The sequence below is a fragment of the Saimiri boliviensis genome, chromosome 2 (assembly GCF_048565385.1).
Source record: "Saimiri boliviensis isolate mSaiBol1 chromosome 2, mSaiBol1.pri, whole genome shotgun sequence".
Taxonomy (NCBI): domain Eukaryota; kingdom Metazoa; phylum Chordata; class Mammalia; order Primates; family Cebidae; genus Saimiri; species Saimiri boliviensis.
This window is the reverse complement of record NC_133450.1, coordinates 15,442,186-15,456,675: the sequence shown is the minus strand read 5'-3', so window position 1 is coordinate 15,456,675 and position 14,490 is coordinate 15,442,186. Positions and strand designations below refer to the sequence as shown.

General features: G+C 44.4%; 1 protein-coding gene across 1 annotated transcript in view; it reads right to left on the bottom strand.

Annotated features, from left to right (window-relative positions):
- PTPN21 (protein tyrosine phosphatase non-receptor type 21) overlaps positions 1–14,490 on the bottom strand; it is an 88,838-nt gene that overhangs the window by 72,076 nt on the left and 2,272 nt on the right. Inside the window, exon 2 of the mRNA XM_039469244.2 lies at positions 11,982–12,337. Coding sequence (XP_039325178.2) covers positions 11,982–12,161 — 180 coding nt within the window. The 5' untranslated portion in view covers positions 12,162–12,337. The remainder of the gene's footprint in view (positions 1–11,981; positions 12,338–14,490) is intronic.

Here is a 14,490-nt window from a genome sequence, read left to right as displayed (position 1 = left end):
AAGTTATTTCTACTACATGCTGCCAATTCTCATGAACAATTTGTGACCTACATCGTTTCTTCTACTGATGTTAGCATCTTAAGCAAAAATTTAAATTGCCTCTGGATGTTCAGTCAATTCATTAAAAGATAAAGGAAATCTAAGTGACATTTGTTTATGAACAAATTGCTTGGAGAACTGAATAGAAAAATATTTGCTAAATTGGCATATTGTCAAGAGAATAATGAATCCTTGTTAATAGAAAATGCCCTTTCGGCCGGGCGCGGTGGCTCAAGCCTGTAATCCCAGCACTTTGGGAGGCCGAGGCGGGTGGATCACAAGGTCGAGAGATGGAGACCAACCTGGACAACATGGTGAAACCCCGTCTCTACTAAAAATACAAAAAATTAGCTGGGCATGGTGGCGCGTGCCTATAATCCCAGCTACTCAGGAGGCTGAGGCAGGAGAATTGCCTGAACCCAGGAGGTGGAGGTTGCGGTGAGCCGAGATCGCGCCATTGCACTCCAGCCTGGGTAACAAGAGCGAAACTCCGTCTCAAAAAAAAAAAAAAAAAAAAAAATGCCCTTTCACCTTAGGTGCATATCTGACATGAAAACTGATACAAAGGGCTCAACAACTGGCCTGGGAATTTGATCAATGTATAAAGGAAGAATGTATTATCCATTCAATTCCTGAAGATTCACCACATACCTGCTGCCTAGCAGGGAAGACAGACATGGACCTACCATCAGCGGTACAGTTGAGGAATTCCCACTCATGACCTCCCCACTGTCCCCCTGAAGGGGGCTTTTTCCTTAATAGTATGTTGTCCCACTGCGGAATAAATGGCCCTTCCTGAGACCTAAAGATTAAGGCCAGAGGAAAAAAGGGCATTTGTGGTAGAAGGGGCAGTGAGGGGAAGAACTATATTCAGAGGCAAATTATTATTTTTTAATAACGAAGGTCTTGAATTGTTCACAAATATTCCATCCTCACAGCATCTTCACTCTGGGAAGCAGAAGACCAGAGAAGAAAGATCCCACTCTGCGAAAAGGGGAGTGAAGGGAAAAAACTGCCTTATCCAGAAAGCCTCCAGGCCCATGGCCTAGGCCTACAGACAGACTTGGGGGAGAGAGTGACAATGAACTACCTGAAATTGCATGCAAAATTCTGTGTTTTCATTAGATCTCAAAAGGGTCCATGACACCTATAAATTTAAAGGTCAAACTTCAAGCAGAAGTCTGACATAAAATCTCAAATCCTGGGTCTTTTGTTTATTAGCTATGTAATCAGTCAAACTTTTCATAACTTTAGTTTCCTCATTTTAAAATGGGAAAGATAATGCAGTGTTTAACTCATTGTGAAGATTAAATGAGGCAAATGAAGCTTCCAGCACAATAATGCTCATTTACCCAAATGGAGACAGAAGAAAGTCAACGCTTCTAGAGATATTAGAAGGAATGGAATCTGAATCTATACACGAATGACAATGACAGCACTTAGAGCCTCCAAAACACCACACTTCCCTTATGTCCACCATTTTGTAACTCACCTTACAAATCTCAAATGAGTAAATTCATGCTTAATTCCGCACGGTCCTGAGACTACACTACCGTGACACACCAATGGTAAGAGAATAAGGACATCTGGTATCTCAAGGGAAAAATCCAATACTGGAAGGGAAACATCTTGGGCTATTAGCCTTTAAGTTTATTAGCCACTAAGCCTAGGCTGAATAATACTCCATTCTTCAAATAAACAGGTTTCCAAATTCTGCAATAACTTGTCATTACAAAACAGACTTCAAAATGCATATCCCCATATATGTAATTTCTATACTTATTTACATGGCTAATTCTTAATTACCTAGACCAAAGAAGAAAAGTAACAGAAAACCTAAATATCAGGAAAAATTCCGGATCATTTATAGTTGGTGTCAGACTTGGGAAAGCTTTCTCTATGTAGGTCAGAGGCCAATCTTGACATTGTATTTGCTTCAGATGGTCCAATAGCTCTAACTGAAAATATTCAGAGATTCTTGTCTCTACCTCAATTGTATTTGTTATATAGCATAAATACCTAAATGAATAACTACTTGGTCTAAAAGGTAAAAGTTTCTGGGTACTAGACTATTACTTTTCAGATATTTCATCTATTTTTAGAGTCCAAATGAAAACAGCTAGTACAGAAGGAAATAGCATGAAATTCTTGATGTCTACTCAGATAACAGTCACGATAAGGTCAGTGGATATTTGGAATACCAAAGACACTAATTTAAAATAAAACACTTTGATGGCCAAGAACACTTTCTAAAGTTGTGCTTGAGGGTTATGGTTTATGTTATATGCTTGATTCCTCTCTATCCCAACAAATCCTCTAGCCAAAAAATATCCCCATTTGCCATAAGGTGTTAGGAGAAGTATCTGTTCAAAGTTCAGTGAGGAAGCTGACACTCCCTTGATACAGCAATCTTATCTCAGGGAGTCACTACAACTAGATCACTTTCTAAGTGTTTCAGAAAAAGCCCCAAAGTGAAAAAGAAGAGTCTAAAAAAACAGTGCCTTTTTATCTGTATACAAAACTTCGGAAATGTTTAACCCTCTCCAGGAAATAAAATCAGAGCAAAGACTTAATTGTACTGCTGTCCATGTTTACCAATCTAAATTCAAAACAAAAATCTTAATTTTTAAACTAAGTAAACGTATTCAGCAACAACATACTGTAAGGTACAAGGTGCTGTCCCAAACCCTGGCAATGCTTCAGTCAACAAGAGTCCTACTTTGATGGAGCTTACATTCTATGGAACAAAAACTTGACATTGTGTGTAACACACTGAACACACAATTTAAAAAACATTTTGTAAAGATCAATAATAAACCACAGCAGGGTAACCAAATATCCAAAGCCTATAATTAAGAAATAAGAAGCCACTTATAAATTTTGCTAGATTTTTCTCATCTTCAACAAAATACTGTAGAGATAATTTTTTAGCAGTGGCTCAGTGTTGAACTCAACTTCAAAACCACAGTTATGTATGAAGGCCACATATGGGAACAACAATAAAGAATCCCCAACACACACACAACCCCCTCAGAAACAGCTGAAAGAAAACTGCCCTCCAAGTTATAAAACTAACACAATATATCATAGCAAAAACATGAAAAAAAAATCTTAAAGAGACTTTCATGATTTCAGCACATTCATAACCTGAGGATTAAAAACTCTTTAGGCCGGGCATGGTGGCTCACGCCTGTAATCCCAGCACTTTGAGAAGCCAGGGCAGGTGGATCTCCTGAGGTCAGCAGTTTGAGACCAGCCTGGTCAACATGGTGAAACCCCATCTCTACTAAAAATACAAAACTTAGCCAGGCTTGGTGGTGGGTGCCTGTTATCCCAGCTACTCAGGAGGCTGAGGTGAGAGAATCACTTGAACCCGGGAGGCAGAGGGTGCAGTAAGCTGACATCATACTATTTGTACTCCAGCCTGGGCAGCAAGATTAAAACTCCATTTCAAAAAAAAAAAAAAAAAAAAAAGGCCGGGCACGGTGGCTCAAGCCTGTAATCCCAGCACTTTGGGAGGCCGAGGCGGGTGGATCATGAAGTCAAGAGATCGAGACCATCCTGGTCAACATGGTGAAACCCCGTCTCTACTAAAAATACAAAAATTAGCTGGGCATGGTGGCGTGTGCCTGTAATCCCAGCTACTCAGGAGGCTGAGGCGGGAGAATTGCCTGAACCCAGGAGGCGGAGGTTGCGGTGAGCCGAGATCGTGCCATTGCACTCCAGCCTGGGTAACAAGAGTGAAACTCCTCCTCAAAAAAAAAAAAAAAAAGGCCGGGCGCGGTGGCTCAAGCCTGTAATACCAGCACTTTGGGAGGCTGAGGCGGGTGGATCACGAGGTCAAGAGATCGAGACCATCCCGGTCAACATAGTGAAACCTCGTCTCTACTAAAAATACAAAAAAAATCAGCTGGGCATGGTAGCACGTGCCTGTAATCCCAGCTACTCAGGAGGCTGAGACAGGAGAATTGCCTGAACTCAGGAGGCGGAGGTTGCGGTGAGCCGAGATCGCGCCATTGCACTCCAGCTTGGGTAACAAGAGCGAAACTCCGTCTCAAAAAAAAAAAAAAAAAAAAAAAAACACATTTTTAAGGCTGAGAGCAATGGCTTATGCCTGTAATCCCAATACTTTGGGCGGCCATGGAGTGAGGATTACTTGGGCACAGGAGTTCAAGACCTGTCTGGGTAAAACAATGAGACCTCATCTTTACAAAAAATTTAAAAATTGGCAGGGTAGCATGTGCCTATAGTCACAGCTACCCAAGGGGCTGAGGTGGGAGGATCGCTCAAGCATGGATGTTAAGGCTGCAATGAGCTATGATCACATGACTGTACTACAGCCTGAGTGACAAAGAGCCTTTCTTAAAAAAAAAAAAAAAAAAAACCTCAAACTTTTAAACTTCAACCAAAGATAAATTTAAACTGATTAGATCAAGGAAAAGAAGGCAGACAAAAAAATGACAGCTTGTAATGAACCTAATTGAAATCCATATGGCATAAAAATGTGATTATAATATCTAATATTGAACAAGGAGTCTTTTTTTTTTTTTTTTTTTTTTTTTTGAGACGGAGTTTCGCTCTTGTTACCCAGGCTGGAGTGCAATGGCACGATCTCGGCTCACCACAACCTCTGCCTCCTGGGCTCAGGCAATTCTCCTGCCTCAGCCTCCTAAGTAGCTGGGATTACAGGCATGCACCACCACGCCCAGCTAGTTTTTTGTATTTTTAGTAGAGACGGGGTTTCACCATGTTGACCAGGATGGTCTCGATCTCTTGACCTCGTGATCCACCCGCCTCAGCCTCCCAAAGTGCTGGGATTACAGGCTTGAGCCACCACACCCGGCCGAACAAGGATTCTTGAGCTCACTACAGCCTCAAGGAAAAATATATAGCCCTTAATCTAAACTTTCATAAAATTATTTTTTTTACCTAGGAATTGAGTTGAGGGCAAGAGGGAAGAAAACAGGCTAATAGAAAACTAAACCCTACAGAAGCTTTGTTTATGAGGTCAGCGGGCAGTGACATTGGATAAATTGATTTTTTCAGCAGACACGGAATCAGAATTTCAAAGATGACTGCTAAATTACAATGGCATACAAACATTTTAATAGTTTGATAATGTCAAAAAGAAAAAAAATTGTAATGTCTAAGAAATGTGATTACCAGTGCCCTCTAAAGAGACATTTTATAAACAAGCATATATTCTCTCAGTAAATGGAAGAAACAATATTTACAAAAGAAAAGAAGCTGGGCATGGTGGCTCACACCTGTAATCCCAGCACTTTGGGAGGCTGAGGCGGGCAGATCACTTGAGGTCAGGAGTTTGAGACCAGCCTGGCCAACATGTTGAAACCCCATCTCTACTAAAAATATAAACATTAGGTGGGTGTGATGACAGGCGCCTGTTAATCCCAGCTACTTGGGAGGCTGAGGCATGAGACTCGCTTGAACCTGGGAAGCGGAAGCTGTAATGAGCTGAAATTGCACCACTGCACTCCAGCCTGGGTGACAGAGCAAGACTACATCGCACCAAAGAAAGAAGAAAAGAAAAAGAAATTAGAGAAAGAGAGAGTGAGGAGGGGAGTGGTGGGGTGAAACATTTATTGAGAGTTTCCCAAATACCAGATCGTTTGCTAAATGATCCATTTTGTTAAATGTTTTACATTTAACACTGAATCCTGTTAACCACTATCAAGTAGATACTATTATTATCCCCAGCTTACAGATGCAAAACCAATGAACTTGGGAAATTAAGTGATTTAAGAATTACTCAAATGACAGTGTGTGGATGCAACCCAGGTGTTTCTGACTACTGCAGACTGTCTTCACCACTTTGCTAAGTAGCCATCTCAAGCAGCAGGCAGGCAGTGATCACTTAAGCACCGCCAGGGGAAAGGGTGCCTGACTCAAAGGGATCTGAGCAGCACTACTCTGCTTATGAAAATATGTAGTTTTTCTTTTCCTTTTTTTGAGACCGAGGCTTGCTCTGTCACCCAGGCTGGAGTGCAGTGGTGTATTCTCGGCTCACTGCAACCTCCACCTCCCAGGTTCAAGTGATTCTTCTGTCTCAGCCTTCCAAACAGCTGGGACTACAGGCACACGCCACCATGCCTGGGTAAATTTTTTTTTTTTTTTTTTTTTTTTTTTTTTTGGCATTTTGAGTAGAGACAGGGTTTCGCCATGTTGGCCGGGCCAGGCTGGTCTTGAATTCCTGACCTCAGGTGATCTGCCCACCTCAGCCTCCCAAAGTGCTGAGATTACAGATGTGAGCCACTGCGCCCAGCCTACTTATGAAAATACGTACTTTTTCAAGGCAACATCTCTTCTGATCCCATGCTCACCATGAAACTTCTGGTTTGTTCTGACTCCCATGTGCCCTACCTATAGGAAAATCTTGGCCTGGGCAGAGGGCACACATACCTGGGATCCTTGGCAGTCTCTCACTGCTTATAAATTACTAAACTTGGCCAAATACGGTGGCTCACGACTGTAATCCCAGCACTTTGGGAGGCTGAGGCGTGAGGATCACAAAGTCAGGAGACAGAGACCATCTTGGCCAACATGGTGAAACCCTGTCTCTACTAAAACACAAAAAATTAGCTGGGCGTGGTGGTGTGCGCCTGTAGTCCAAGCTACTTGGGAGGCTGAGGCAGGGGAATCACTTGAACCAGGGAGGCAGAAGTTGCACTGAGCCGAGATCACACCACTGCACTCTAGCCTGGTGACAGAAAGACTCCAACTCAAAAAAAAGCCAAAATGAACAAAATCACTGAACTTGGGTCCTGGGTTTGCACATCATTATTAGCGAGCTAGATTAAATCAGGTCTTCCCATGACATGAGATGTTTCAGCCTGACTCTTGCACTCTGGAGTGTGCTGATGCCATCAGGGTGAAGATGCCCAGGCAGTGGCCATACCCAGCTGACCCCCTCGTCTGACCACCTCCTTCAAGCCTCTACAGCATATACTTTTAAAATTGGAGAGAATTTTCTAGCTCCCCTTAAATTCCATAAGGACTCACAGCCTCTCTTGAAAAACTGTTTTGAATCTCAGAATTAATGATAGACAGGGAATTCCAATGGCTTTGATAAACTACTGCTAAAATGAATACCAATAGTTTCCTAATAATTCATTTTCCTATTTTTATTTTTATATTTCATTATTATTTTTTGAGACAAAGTCTCACTCTGTCACCCAGGCTGGAGTACAGTGGTGTGATCTTGGCTCACTGCAACCTCTGCCTCCTGGATTCAAACAATTCCCTGCCTCAGCCTCCCATGTAGCTGGGATTACAGGCGCCACCATCATGTCTGGCTAATTTTTGTATTTTTAGTAGAGATGAGGTTTCACCATCTTGGCAAGGCTGGTCTTAAACTCCTGACCTTGTGATCCAGCCACCTCAGCCTCCCAAAGTGCTGAGATTATAGGTGTGAGCCACCACACCTGGCCTTTTTTCCCCATTTTTTTAAAAAAAGTTACTTTCTGTAGTTTAAAAAAGGTGAATTTAGAAGAAAATTAGCAACCTAAGTTAACTACATTGAATATATGTATATTAACCATTTTGTTTTTAATTTAATACAAAATATCTTGACACTTGTAAAAATATGAAGGCTAAAAATACAAACAAACCAAAAAACATACCCATATACCCTGTGTAAAAACTACTACCCATATCCCCAGTGTAAGAAATCCCAGCACTTTGGAAGGCCAAGGCAGGTGGATCATCTGAGGTCAGATGTTCAAGACCAGCCTGGACAACATGGCGAAACCTCATCTCTCCTAAAAATACAAAAATTAGCAGGGTGTGCTAGCAGGCACCTGTAATCTCAGCTACTAGAGAGGCTGAGGCAGGAGAATTGCCTGAACCCAGGAAGTGGAAGTTGCAATGAGCCAAGATGGTGCCACTGCACTCCAGCCTGGGTGACAGAGCAAGACTCCATCACAAAAAAAAAAAAAAAAAAAAAAAAAAAAAAAGAAAAGAAGGAATATTACTGATATAGCTGAAACTCCTGGGTATAATGTTACAATAATACTATTGTGCAGCCCTTATAATTGTCTTTACAGGGCCAGGCGCAGTGCTCGCTCCTATAATCCCAGCACTTTGGGAGGCTGAAGTGGGTGGATCACCTGAGGGAGGAGTTAGGAACCAGATGAGCCGGGCGTGGCTCACGCCTGTAATCCCAGCACTTTGGGAGGCCGAGGCGGGTGGATCAGGAGGTCAAGAGATCAAGACCATCCTGGTCAACATGGTGAAACCCCGTCTCTACTAAAAATACAAAAAATTCGCTGGGCGTGGTGGCTCGTGCCTGTAATCCCAGCTACTCAGGAGGCTGAGGCAGGAGAATTGCCTGAACCCAGGAGGTGGAGGTTGCAGTGAGCCGAGATCACGCCATTGCACTTAAGCCTGGGTAACAAGAGTGAAACTCTGTCTCAAAAAAAAAAAAGAAAAGAAAAGAAACCAGGTGAAACCCCACCTCTACTAAAAATAATAATAATAATAATAATAATGCCAGTCATGGTGGTGGCCACCTGTAATCCCAGCTATTGGGGAGGCTGAGGCAGGAGAATCACTTGAACCTGGGAGGCAGAGGTTGCAGTGAGCCAAGATGGCACCATTGCACCCCAGCCTGGGCGACAAGAGCAAAACTCCATCTCAAAAGAAAAAAATACTGTCATTACAGAAATAAAATGGTATTCAATTAAGCAAGAAGAGTAAAGACTTTTCTCTCCACTTATATTTGGACAGGAACAAAACTTTTCACCCCAATCTATATGCTATGATAATTCAAGATTTGCTTGGTGGGAGAACAGTGCAAGAAATCAGCATACCGGTATTTCTTAAAGAAATATAGAATCATACACAGGCTATACGTACAAACTAGAAACAGGTGTGACCCCACTCAGATTATTTTTGAACAATCATTTGATAAGATTAGGCCTGATGCCTGAGCCATCTGTTTATATGCTACAGAGCAGAGCTTCTGGGGCCTTCAAAGCAAAACTTTGTTATACAAACTTTCTAACCATGACATTTATTAAATATTGGAAATTGTGGAACCGACTCTCCAAGGGCAAAACATTTCCTAGGGACCATGCCTGTTTCCTCTTCTGTTGAAAAACAGGCTCAAAATATACCCACAGCTATATAAAGTTACTTATTCCCTGAGACTGACAACTTCTAACAAAGGATGGCAATTTCTGTGGACTTATTAACAGCCAATGGGTTCAGTTCTCCCTGTATTTACTGAACACATTCCACACCTGGTACAAAAATAAATAAACCACAGTTCCTCAAAAAGTTGACTCACTAGAGGTTATAGACAGACCTGGTGCATGAGGAAGAAAATTACAGGAAGAAGGAACCATAATAGGAATAAGAAAAAAAGTCAAAGCAAGCCAAAAATAAAATAAAATAAGCCACTAAGCCACGCCTGTAATCCTCCCTGCTCAGGAGGCGAAAATAACTAGAGGAAAGAACTTTAAGACCAGCCTGGGCAATATAGCAAGACTCCATCTCAAAAATACAAGTTAAAAAAAAAAAAATTAGCTGGGTGTGGTGGTGTGCACCTCTAGTCCCAGCTCTTGGCATGCTGGGGCAAAAGGGTAACTTGAGCCCAGGAGTTAGAGGCTGTCGTGAGCTACGATGGTGCCACTGTACTCCAGCCTGGGTGATGGAGTGAGACCCCATCCCTAAAAAAATAAATAAATAAATGCAAGTAAGCAGGGACTGGTTGCTGAGGCCTGCTACTCTGGTTTTCTTTCTTCTTCGTGGGCAGTTCCATCTCAGTTTCCTTCCAACACTCTCCCCTCCTCTAATCTACTATGACGGGTCTGTGATGTCCTTTTTCTCCCCTTTTTCTCCAGAAGCTCATACCCTCTTCTGGCTTTAATGAACTCACTTAGGCTGATGCTTCCCAATCTCTTTCCTCCAACCTGGATCTCATGCCTGAACTCCAGACCAGCAGATCCATCTGTCTATTCAACACCTCTAATTGGCACCTCAAACTCAGTATTTCCAAAACTGAACTCACCACACGCTTCTCCTTGCCCCTAATAGATCTACTCTTCCCTTCACATTTCCTCTCTGTTATAGCTCCACCATCTACTGAAAACCTGAATATCAACATGAATCCATGCTAACCCTTCCCTATTACTTGGTAGGTAGGTCCTGAATACCTGCAGATTCCAACCACCTCTCGCCAACCCTATCCAACTCCAGGTGGCTACCATCTGTACCTGAACCAATTCTCTCCACTCATTCTCCAAAGGGCTCACTCTTCACAAAAACGATTGTACCACACCTGTTTACACCCTTCATTAACTTCCCCACCACCCTCAGGATAAGTACAAGTCCTTTAACAAAAAATCCTCATTGTGTGGCCCTTGAGTCAGGCAGACCAGCTGTGTCCATGTCACTGGCCCTGTGCAGTTCTCTTTGTTGGAACATTCTTCTAGCCCGTGATAGGACTCCCCTGTCCCATCCTCAGGTCACAGTTCAGAATCACCTTCCCTGAGCCGCCTTCTTTTTGCTGCACCTCCTCTGGCCTATAGCACACCCTCTACTTTCCTCGTCACAGCATGCATCACACCTGTTTTGTTATTGGTAACAACATTAAGGTAAGCTTCCAAGTGTATGTGCTTGGTACTTATGGGTCCTCAGTTTTTAATGATCATATCAAAGACGATGGTCACCAGGAGCAAAGTTCATCTATTCCTGACTTTTTAAGTGGAATAATGAGTTTATCTAACTTTCCTTTACCCCAGAACCAGGTAGCCAAAGGTAGGGAGGGTCAAGGGTTTAATTAGAGGCCTTTCTTCACAGGCCTTGCCTAGTTATTTTAAATTTAAGATATTATATAGCTACATGAGTACTCCGTAACTTCCTACTAACTAGATTAGGGGTTTCCTGGGCAAACCTCCCTATGAGTATTCTAACAGACTAGTTAGTAGAGCTTATAGCCTTATGCTACTCTGAGAATTAGGTGTCACAGTCATTCCCATGGTTCAGATAGAGAACAGGGGCTCAGCAATAACACGTAATTTGCCCAAGGTAACAGAAGCAGATGGTGAGGAAACTAGAATGCAAACTAAGTTCAGGCAATATGTCTCTAGAACCTTAATCTGGCCTGTAAGAATATAGTCAATGAATTTTTGGTTTACTCAATGAATGTTGAAGGAATGATGTCAGGAGCTGGACATGCTGGCACGTGCCTACAGCGGGAGAATTGCCTGAGCCTAGGAGTTGAGACCAACCTGGGCAACAAAGCTAGACATTGTCTCTAAAAAAATAAAAGTGAACAAAAAAGAAAGAATGAAGTCAGAAAACTGTACTAGAGATCAGGAATACCCTTGGGGGTATATTAGAAAATGGAAACTTGAACAACCCAAAGTGCATTCACATTTGATTCTGGATTACATTTGGGGAAAATACAAGCATATTCAAAACTCAGGCACTATAATTCCTTACAGGGCACCCCCAAGGGAAGACTTCTTGCTCTAATCTGTTCCTGCCTCATAAGGGAACTTGCAGACTCAACTTAGACATCTCAGGCAGGGACACACAGTGAGTACCCAGTGGGCCCGGACACACAGCCAGCATGGGGGCCACAGAAGCCTGCAATGTCTTTTTTTTTTTTTTTTTTTTTTTTTTTGAGAGGGAGTTTCAGTCTTGTCCAGGCTGGACATTTCAGCTCACTGCGACCTCCCCCTCCTCGGTTCAAGCGATTCTCCTGCCTCAGCGTCCCGAGTAGTCGGGATCACAGGCGCATGCCACCACGCCCAGCTAATTTTTTGCATTTTTAGTAGAGATGGGGTTTCACCATGTTGGCCAGGCTGGTCTCCAACTCCTGACCTCCGGGGATCCACCCGCCTCGGCCTTCCAAAGTGCTGGGATTACAGGCGCGAGCCACCGCGCCCGGCCTGCAGTGTCTTTAGATGGCTTACCTCCCGCAGCTCCAGCCTCTGGGCCACAGCTTCGAGACTCTCCTGGCCAGTGCTCTCCACCGACAGGGTGAACTCCACAAACTCGTTATTGAGCAGCTGGATCCGGGCAACCAGGCAGCTCTTGCTGGACACTGTGTAGCGCCGGGTGCGTTTCAGTTTCAACCCAAATGGCAATGGCATCTTCTTCTCCTTTCAAGAGTGGAGGAGCAAAGAGGAAAGGCTACCCCCACCAAAGCGATCCTCTCCAGACTGGACGAACGCTGTCCGGCCTCCAGCTGCTCATCCAGCAGCCGCTGCCGCCATTAAAAAGCAACGGAGTCTCCAATGGCCCCAAGAAGGGAGCATCGACGCCAGCACTGGGGAAAGAGGAACGCCTGGAGTTACTTCAACAAAAGTAACGCTGGGCTCTGCTTATACAAAGAAAAGCCAATCAAGCTGTGTCCAAAGAGTAAGCCGACCATCTCCGCTGGAAAAAGAAGGCACTAATAGGACCCGGGAGGCAGGGTGGAATTTTATCTGAGGTGCGTTGGGCCCAGGGTCAGGCTCCACCCTTCACTTTAGCCTACAAACAGTGACAGCAAACTGTGGCTATCTCAGGATTAAATGAGATAATGGCCAGCACTACTGTAATCCCAAATTACCAGTTAGCATTCGTAGTCCTCCTTCTATTTTGGATAAGATCTTTTTTCGTAAGTAACTCTTTCGTGCTGTTATACTCCAAATGTCAGAGTTCTTTAATCCTTAAATGAGAAAAGTGCAAAATACCCTCCAAAAAGAACTAGGTTCCAGTCCCAATCCCTTTAGAAAACTAACCCTAAAGGCAAATGGGAGGAATAATCCCCACTAAGAATGGCAGGTGTGTGCTTCAAGCCCGGTGAGCTGCCTAACAAGCGCAGGTGGAATTATTTACCCCATCAAATCCATCTACTGATAAACATCATAAAAGACCCTACAAACGCTCCTTAGCCAATTCCCACTAGAAGACTGGCAGTTCTGAAAGGCGAGGCCCCGCCCCTCTCCAAGGTGGGGACGCCCAAACAAGCTTTCACCTAAGCGGGGCCGCGGCCCAGAAAAGGCGGCGCCCGAGGCCTTCCACGCCATCCCGAGTTAATGAGCAGCCGGGGGGCAGCAAACCCAAGAAGCCCACGAGGCCCTGGAGACCTCAGGCCCGGGCTTCTCCCGCGTCCTCCCCTCGGGAAGAGCACGCGGCGTTGCCAGGCCAACCGGTAGCCTCGGAGGCCCCGGAACTCTCTTTTTGCAGCCGCGTTCCTGGACGGACGCGCTCTGAAAGGGACCGGTCCCTCTGCTCCCGGAGGGAACATTTAAAGGGACCAGAGCGAGACCTACAGGCAGTGGAGAGACTGGGCGGGCCCCGAGCGATGCCGGCTTTGGAGCCACAGCACCCCGAAATACGCTACTTACAACGTGTTTCATAGAGCGGGGTCTCACTCTGCCACCCAGGCTGGAGTGCAGGGGCGCCATTGCAGCTCACCGTAGCCTCGAACACCTGAACTCAAGAGATCCAGCCTCAGCCTCCCGACTGGCTGGGACCACAGGCGCGCGCCAGCACGCCGGGCTCTAACAGTTTTTAACCAGACCAGTTAATGGTAACTTCTGGGCCGAGACAAAGGGCGAGCACCAGCTGGGGATTTTCTTTTTTTTTTTTTTTTTTTTTTTCATTTCACTGATAAAGCTTATAACAGCTGGGGATTTTTACATCAGCTGAATTAGTTTTTTCCCCCTAAACAAGTCTACAAAATCCCGGATATTTCCAGGGTCCTGGGACTGTTCCCCATTTCCTTCTTCTGAGCAGAGATTGCCTGCTAGGGATGAATCGCTTAGCGAGAACCAGCTATGGCTGGCTACCCTGAGCTCGGGCCCGGGACCGCGCGGAGGGGCAGAATGTGCCCCTGACCCTCTCATCTGGCAGGCAGAACCCAGCCTTCAGAAAGAGAAGCTACTTCGCAGTTTCACGATAGGACGGGTTGGGCTGTGAATCGATCCCAAATTCCACACTCCCAGTCCTCTGCTGGGTCCTGCTCTCCTGACTGCGTGTCAGGCCCAGAGGCGATGGGCACTCAGGGTTAGGGAATCGCAGAGCTGGAGAAAAGAGTTCGGCTACTACCCTCGGCTTTACCAAACTTAACATTTTGAAATTCCATTCCACAAATGTGTACTGCCTCTCTGGGTACAAGACAGCATAATGAGCATCGTGAGAAATCTAAGACGAATCCTAAGCCGTCGCTGTCTTTAAGGAGATTACAACCATGCTATAATTACATACAGAGCTGTATCTCTAATAAGGCCCCAACCACGGTTTTATCTGGCTAGTTTTTTGTTTTGAGCTCTGGTTATTCCCCATAGCCAGGAGAATCAAAATGTTAAAAACAAGGGGTAGGGGAAGGCCAGAGGAAAAAAAACAAAGCTGGAACTAGGTAAAGCACTGTGTTAATTAACAGCATTTACTGACTGCTTTCTCCTGGTAAAACCACCACACTATGGAGGGAAA